The 8,846-nt window shown below is 35.8% G+C and overlaps 1 protein-coding gene across 1 annotated transcript in view; it reads left to right on the top strand.

Annotated features, from left to right (window-relative positions):
- The first annotated feature begins 8,302 nt into the window (after positions 1-8,302).
- Positions 8,303-8,846, top strand: part of LOC145677650 (rhotekin-like) — a 35,802-nt gene continuing 35,258 nt past the window's right edge. The window contains exon 1 of the mRNA XM_081748083.1: positions 8,303-8,438. Coding sequence (XP_081604209.1) covers positions 8,376-8,438 — 63 coding nt within the window. The 5' untranslated portion in view covers positions 8,303-8,375. The remainder of the gene's footprint in view (positions 8,439-8,846) is intronic.

Below are 8,846 nucleotides of genomic sequence, written 5' to 3'. Positions count from 1 at the left end.
TGGACCCCTCCGAACAACAACAACAACAAAAGAATTCTGGGTTTACGTCTGTACATGTTTAAACTACCAGCTTTAAAAAAAATACAAAATACAAAGGAAAATTGATATTAACATTTTTAAAGAAATTTTGGAGCTTTTTGACAACAGCCAGGAGTATGATGCTAACAACTAACTCTTCAGAAACGTGCAGGTTCATTGCTGACACCGGTGAATTCACGGGAAGGGCGGTGAGGGTAAACGCTCACCTCAAAGATTACCTTTTATAGCCTATATATAAAATATTGCAATGCTTTATTCTGATTTTATGTAAATCTCCGTATTTCAATCCAACATTTATAATCCAGGAGGTGATCCGCCTCCAAATGACCCTTCTGGATCCGCTAATGACTCTTGCATATGCAGAAAGTAATGAAGCTTATTCTGAGCCAACCCAAGTATGATTATTGTTCCTACCTCCTGAAGACGCTGTTTAACGTTAGTAATGAAACTGAAATCAAAATTATTGAAAGTAATTCGAAAATGCTAGCGACGAAGGTTTCAAGTTGTCATAGATATATAAAATTCGTGCCATTTTCCTCGTTTAAAATAACAAACAAAAGACAAAATTGAAATTTGTAGAAAATACTGTTGACTCCAGTGGCGGCTCTTAAGGAAAATTAGGGGAAGAGGGCTTCTTACAGGTTTAGAAAGCTGTATACAAGATTTAGTTCATTAGGCTAAGTTACTTCCCTTAACTTGTAGTGATAAAGTTTGAATTTTACTGATTTAACTTCCCTCAAGAGCCGCCACTAGCTATTGCACTAACTGTTCAGTACTTTGAGTTCTGGTTAGGATTTAAAAAAACAGACTGTGTTTACAGTGCAGCGTTTCTCAGCGTTGTAAGGATAACTGGAGAAGTATTTTAATCAAAAATGGTACACGATAGTCAGCCATAACAAAATCAGCAACAATGACAATGGCCGTCGATGCCGAAAGCCCAGAAATATAATTCCTTGTCCTAATCCTTTAAACAAAACGTATAGACATCTAGACGTAGTTTTGTATAGACGTCTAAATTGTTTAAAACTAAACAAATAATTTTAATATATGTCCTAGCATGACAAGGCCCTAACGTTGGATCTTCATTATTCTTATCTAAACCATACACAAGAAGTAATTAAATATTCAGAATGCATTATGTATACAGATGTTAAATCATATATAAAAAAAATAGAACACAGTTATAGTGTACTAAATTGTTAATGTACTAAATTGCAAATCTTAATTTAAACTATAATTAAAATATTTATTTTGTGATGACTTGTGTATTTTCAAATATCGATAAATGTTCTTACATTGCATTTTCTATCACTTAATAAAGTTACAGTTTTTATGCTATTAACAATGTAAAACTAAAATAATGTTGAAATCTATAACTTGGGTGTATTAGGTATTGCCCACGAGACAAGAATTGCCATGTTTCTTGTCTCGTCTAAAATTTTAAAACTTAGTTCTCGTCTCGTTTTTGTGGGTACCTCTAGACGGAAATTTATCATTGTAAGTTTTAAATATGTATGTCAATTTACAATATAATGGGGAAACTCGTAAAATTCTTGAACACTATCTTCAATTTATTTATTGAACACGATCGTTGGCCTTTTTCATAACTGTGATTATCTGATACGTGCACCTACAGTTTAAGGTGGTACCATCATAATGCGTTAAAATTCCAATACTTGCCACCAGGAATCGAACCCGAACCACTTGCACCAAAGGCGTACGCGCAAGCCAGCGTGTAAGACTGGAAATTACAGGGGTACACACTTCTGTACAAGACACTACTCAGAATTATTGCATGAATGTTGTAGTCGAGGGAAAAAAAAGAAACTTATTACGGACTAGGAGCTAAATCCGGGTAGGTTATACCATTCATATATGCGAAGATCATCTTTTGGTAAGTTTGTCAACCCCCCCCCCCCCCCAAAAAAAAAAAATTCACATCTTTCATTGTCAGCCAAATGGGGAATTATGAGTTTTTATAACGTAAGAGCTTTAATGGGTAAGGTAAGTTCAAATTTGCTCTAGATACCCATTTCAACAATACATTTAAGTCTCATTTCCGCAAAAGAAAGAATACCGATAATTTCAAACATTCAGCTTTACTCATGGTAGAGACCTGCACGGGCCGAATTTTTCGGCCTGAGCCCGGTCCGGCCCGATAAGTTTTTAAAAATACTTGGCCCAAGCCCGGCCCGGCCCGATAAGTTTTTAAAAATACTTGGCCCAAGCCCGGCCCGGGCTCGATAAATTTTAAAAGTTTTTGGCCCGACTCCGGCCCGATAAATTTTAAAATAATTAGCTCGAGCCGGAATCTTTCTCAAAATTTAATACTAAATTTGACCTAACCCTCAGAAACATTTTCTAAACTTTGGTTCACAACCTGACGCTTGCCTCCCGAATGGTACTATTGCCTCCTAGAACTTTGCCTGTCATCGAGAGAACAAAAACTCCATTCCCTGTAACAAAAATCTAACTTAATTGATTTTTAGCATAAAGTGAAGATGGCAATATTGTTTAGCGACAGGCAAAACATTCCCACCCCTTCTTGTTATATTTTGAGTTCAGTGAAGGTCAAGGTCAGAGCTCAATTTACCGCATAATGCCTGCAATCCTCTATAGTGAAAGGGAGCCGCTAAGCTACACAAACTGTAAATAGCTATTGCATTCTTTGTAACATTTTTCACGGGCACACTTCTTCAACGTTTGGCTTTATTCCAATTATCGTTTAACGAAAGTCAATAATTATTAAAGAATTGCAATTGATCGGCCCCAGCCCGGCCCGACCTGAAGAGAAATCAGTGTCGGCCAAAGCCTGGCCCGGCCCAAAGAAATAACAGAGTCGGCCCGCCCAAGCTCGGCCCGTGCAGGTCTCTAACTCATGGAGGCTGATATTCTTGTGATTTGGAAAGAGGCAACCGTAGATACAACTGATTTTCCAAGGCCTTCTAGTTAGCTTAAAAACCTTTCTTTCTCATCATTCAATAATTATTAGCCTCTATCATTAATAGAGGAGCATGAAATACAACGGTTTGTCGCTTATTGCTACCTGTTAGTTAGAATTAATTAATCACTTAAAAATAATATTTGTTTCAGAAGACATACGAGTAATATTGCTTCTGTGCAGGAAACAATTACGCATATAATCTAGTGAGTAAATATTGATACAGATAAGTAAAAGAGCAGTTTAGGTTGTTGCTAAACGAGTTTGTTTACGTCTGCATTTTTAAAGCGAAACGGTTTCTTAACTTGACACTTTTTATAGTGTTGAACTGTTTTTATGCTGGTGCATCCAGGAAGCCAAGTCTTGGCGCCGTCGTGGCTAAACGTCCAGCGTAACCGTAGTACTCATTTGTTAAATGCTCACTCATTCATTCATTCAAAAGAAAATCCTCTTTTGTTACTCAAACACTATATGCTTTCGATTGTGTAATTACTGTTGGAAATCTTGTTTAAGTTGCTAGTGGTATAAGTTTAGTACTTTGAATATTTTTTTCTAATGAAGTTAAATAATTGCATTTTGACCAGAACAAGGTAGCTATAGCAATTAGCGTAGTCTTTTGATTATAAACTACCGAGCTCAATGAGATGGTCGAAGCGATCTTATTTTCATTCCTCTTTAAATAGGGATTAACCTGGATTCGTTGGCTTTCCCTAGCAAAATTGGCAAAGCATCATTGGGAAGGGGGGCAATATACACTTTAATAATAATAATAATAATAATAATAATAATAATAATAATAATAATAATAATAATAATAGGGCTTTATTTTACAGTGCGAAACTACGTTAGACTTCCAAACTATACGAATTCAATACTCTAATTTGAAATGGTACATCTACAACTACTGGTTGCAGTAGATTAATAAGATAAAAGATAGAATATGTTCCTCGGATGCAGAATCCATATCAAAAGCCATTACTCGATGTCCCTCACTATTGTTCCATGGCATTAAAGGTTAAAATCGTTAAATTAAACCACTTCTGATTTGAATAGAAAATTAACGGAGGAGGTGGATCCTACTTTTCGGACGCTTAATCAATTGAAAAAAAAAAAAAAAAAAAAAAAAAGCTTTTCGATATTTTTTGTCTTGTTTGCTATCATACATATCGACAGATAGACGGACGGAAAAAGCCGTTCTGTAAGATTTCTGACACGTATGAATAGCATAGTTTGGAAGTCTAATAATGTGAAATTAATGTTGCTAAAGATAATATGAAAATCCTTTAAAAAAAATAATAAATATTTTGCCCAGAATGCTAAAGTTTAGCTTAAAATTCTTGCTTTTTAACATTTGTTTTCTCGAATTAGGTTCAATCTCAAAGAATTATGTAAATCGGAACGTTGGCCTCAAATTTTACTTTATTTCTTTTATTTATTAATAAGTAGTATGCTACTGTTAGGAGAAAAACTACATACAATCTGGTAGTAAATACCGTGTTATTTTTAACATATACTGTACATAAATAAATAATAATTTCTAATAAGTGGAAACTATCAGTTATGATTAACAACAAAGGATACTTTTAGCGCCATAAAAAATTAGCTTCTACGCATGGAAATTTATCCTCAAGCATCTTATTTTATTTCGCTCAATGCCTTCTGTCGACTGGAACATGTATCAACTTTGAACATTATAAAGTTAAAGAGTTCGCGATAATTTTGAACTATATCTCATTAAGCACAGGGCCGGATTTAGGAGGTGCACCGGAGCACGTGCACCCCTCTTCGTTGTGAATATACACCATCTAAATTGAGAAGTTAGCAGTGAAAATAGCAATACTTTCTGAAAATTTGATGGCATGTTTCCGTTTCAGGCTTAAAAGAAAGCAGAGTTTTGCAAAAGCAGTAGTTTAAGTCAGTTTTCTGAAGGTTGAAGAAAAAGGATTTATCGAGAACAGACACAGCATTTCCAGGGAAATTCCTCATTCACACCACAGATGCCGAAAGGCATTTAAAAGACTTAAATTTAATTCAAATGTGCTGATAGTTATTGGTGCACTCCCCTCAGAAAATCCTGGATCCGGCCCTGATTAAGCGTACTATGTATTGTCATGTTACTAGCGTCATTATGAAGACCTTGGTTCGTGTATACTTCGGGATCAGTTTCACCTTCATAGATGGCGTCATTTTCGTACAGCACCAATTTTAAGGTTTGCCAACATTTTTTCTCTCTGTCTCCTTTTTCGAGAGCTATGCAGGTTTTACATTCACGTACATTATTTTGATTCAACTTTGGACTTCTTTTAACACTAATAATATTGTAGTATTACGATGTTAATCGTAATGTATTATATCCTGGGAAAATTGTTCACTATATTCGTTACTGTCTGAAGAATTTTTGAATCACTGCCTTCCCCTTGATGCATATTGTGAGAGGTCATGACCTCACTTTATAGCCTTTTAGACCCTTTGATTGTATTACTATTCTGCCCTCCTCAGCAATTTTCCTATCGAAAATAAACGTGCAAGCGGAATGTCCAGAAATGTTTTGATAGTGTATGACTGGAGAGGGTGAAGTTAGGGTGGTACTTTTCGCTAGCCAAGCGCCCTAACAGGAAGGAAGTACGGAAGCAGCGTAGGTGGGTAGAAAGGAAGGAAAGGCGATAACTAGAAAGAAGAAGAACAAGATGATTCCACTTTCCCGGAAGCTCACGGTTCAGTACGCTTGCTAGATTGCTGGACGGTTCCCACCTTATAAAAATGTGTCTGGGGACAAAATCGACGGTAGCTCTTGAGATCTCAAGGGAATAGCATGGGAAAGCCAAAAAAAAAAAAAAAAAAATTCCATCCGCTCCTCGAAAAGTTCCCCATCCCCCTCTTAGTGGAAGAACAAAGATTGACTACCCCTTGGGGATACATTGAATTTAGGATGAACTTTCTGAAAGGGTGAGTTCTTCAGATTAGCTAGCTTTTGTGTCTGGATTATTGGGAGTAATACAAACCATCTTCCCTTCTTATAATCTTGATTCCGAGTTGTAATGTGATGTCGCTTGAATTTATATTTATATACAGTATATATATATATATATATATATATACAGTATATATATATATATATATATATATATATATATATATATATATATATATATATATATATATATATATATATAACATACAGGGGCTACTAGACCTGATGAATAGTTTGATATAGTCTAAAATTTGATTATTTTTGTTCATAAATGCGTTTGAACCCGTTTTAATTTAAACAACTTCTTTAGACTATACTCGAGGGGGAAAAAGATCTAATTTTGAATGCTTCTTATTGAGTACGAATTTAAAACAAAAGTAAAAGAATAAAAAAAATGACAAAATTAAAATAAAATACGATCCTGCTTAGTGTGCATCAAAGAAAAACCAGTGTGCATTGTTTTACACATTACTCTCTCTAATTGAATGAACTACTCCGTTCGAGAGTCGACCTAGGACTACACACCAAACCTATAGGCAGCTGGTGGCCAGGGAAGGTGGGAGCTGCGAAATTTTGTCTTTTATTTACGTATACATGTGTTCAGAAAATAAACAGTCAAGTTAATTCGTCTACCAAGAACTCCCCAGAAGTACTGTATATATCAAGCTGTTTTATTATTGAGTGTGAAAATTTGTTTCATAATTGATTTTTACCAAGTTTGCTAATAGGACATAAAAATTTTCATTGTTTGCCAAGCATTGTGAGGCGATTGGACAATAGGAGGTAGCGAACTCCGGTTAGTAAAGCCAGAAATAACGGTTATGAGGGCATGAGGTCTGTATAATTGTCTCTTGGACAATGGTTCCTAACTTCGAACGTGCGGAAAATTATTAATACTGGCGGACGTAAGGCACTTTACATTCTGTTATAATATAAACTAATTATAATTATGTTTGAAGTTATAATGGCGAAGCAGGAAGTTTAATAAATTAAAATTGAAACTACTCCCAATTGACATTAGTCACACCCTAACAAATCCATACACCACTCGTTTTCAAAATTTCATATATAAGTCGACGATTTTTTTTTTTTTTTTAATGACAAAGCGGTTGAACAGTTTGAAATGAATTAAGATTCTATTTTGATAATCACCTACGTGCAAGTTGAGATAATTGCTCTTCAATTATCGATGGAGCCAGTTTTTCATTGTTGATCTGATACTAGATTCCCGAAACCTTTGAGCCCAAAGAATTACAAATTTTGCATTAATATTCTTCTCGAATTCTATGTTGTGGATAAGGCGGTGTTTTTCGAAACATTAGGGGCTAAAAGATTTTTCTTTATTGTTTACAAGATTTCCGAAACTGTTGGTCACAGAAACTTGAAACTTGTATGCAAATGTTCTCATTGTCTCTTAGGTTGAGAACCGTGCTCGTAGGTGTCTCGGGGTTCTGCTCTTTCCTCCCACTTTCTTCATTCCCATTTCATTCATTTCTCATAACCACCGCCTCCTTTAGCCTAACCAGCATAACCATGAGACGTAAAACAGATTTCATTTCATTTTTCCTTAGGTTGAGAATAAGGAGTTTCGCAAATTGTGACTCTTAAAAGAGGAAATGAACACTTCAAATTATTTTACGCCGTGCTCTGAATATGTTGAACAATGTAACAACTTGAAATGTCATGTATTTATCTTTGAAACTTATTCCGTAGACCTTATTCTCCCCGTGCGGAGAACGGACACTTCTGCCACTTATTAAATAGAATTATATTATTTTGAAACAGAGGTACAGTTTGTGAAAAACTTTTAACAACGTACATGATATAGAAAAAGTTGGGAACCACTGTTCTGTAATATAACTGGAATGTGAAACAAGCTACTAAGGTAATGGTATCCGAAGTTTCAGCTCATCATTGTATCATTCGTGGTATTCTTCTGTATCTTGTGAACTATTGGTTTCGAAAATGAAAATCTACACTTGTTCTTTGCTTACGTATACAAAATACTATGCACTGATCCTGATCACGTTACTACCTGTGAAGAGAATGAATGGAAAAGTGTAATGTTTCGCGTGTGACCGTCCTTCCTCTACATCCCATGGATACGACCCATCCCAGACGTGATCTGTTTTCAGTCTTGTCATCATGCAATCTTGTCTCATTCAAACACATCCTGACGTAGGTGTAATGTGATAGTGTTCAAGTGCAGCCACATTATAGGCTGGGTTGGTTCGTTTTCCTGAATGGTCAGCTGTCTGTGAAGTAAGAAGGCATACGTCAGCAACTAGTTTCTTCATTGTTCAAAAATACAGTATGTTGGAATTAAGTGTTAGTGTCTGCCCACTTCCTTTTTGTTCTCCGGTGCACCAGCAGTGCGGTCGTGCTTCAAAGACACTATAACGTAGGCAACAGGAATATCTAGTGATGAAGCAATTACTTGGTTTACTAGTGCAACATCGGTTGAATCCCAAGAAATTCTGTTCTAAGGTATAACTTCATTTATTTATTTATACTGTAAATATCAAGTATACCTAACTTTTTTTTTTTTTTTTTTTTTTTGGTTGAGATAGATTGCTATGTTGAAAACTAGTTCCAGATTGAGAACGATTGTTCATTCCTAGTTGAATAATTTAAAAGGAATCAAACGATATGTGTAACTTGAAATCGTGACCACAGGCAGTTTTGTTTGTCAATTGTTTGCCAAATTGATGCTGCCACAAGCCAAGACTGCAAGTAAGGCCGATCGTACCTTGACCAGAGGAAAGGACAACAAAGCTGAGGTACAGTACTGCGAGCAATGCAAAACTCGAACATGTGCTAGGCAAATGCCTCTCTCTCCGCGTCCTCTGCTGCTTCCTTCTACCTCAGAGTGGTTGTCTTTCCTCTGGTCAAGGC

Source organism: Thermobia domestica, unplaced genomic scaffold (assembly GCF_964235325.1).
Source record: "Thermobia domestica unplaced genomic scaffold, izTheDome1.hap1.1 HAP1_SCAFFOLD_1157, whole genome shotgun sequence".
NCBI classification, from domain to species: domain Eukaryota; kingdom Metazoa; phylum Arthropoda; class Insecta; order Zygentoma; family Lepismatidae; genus Thermobia; species Thermobia domestica.
Note: the sequence above shows the minus strand (reverse complement) of the source record. Positions and strands in the feature narration are given on the sequence as shown.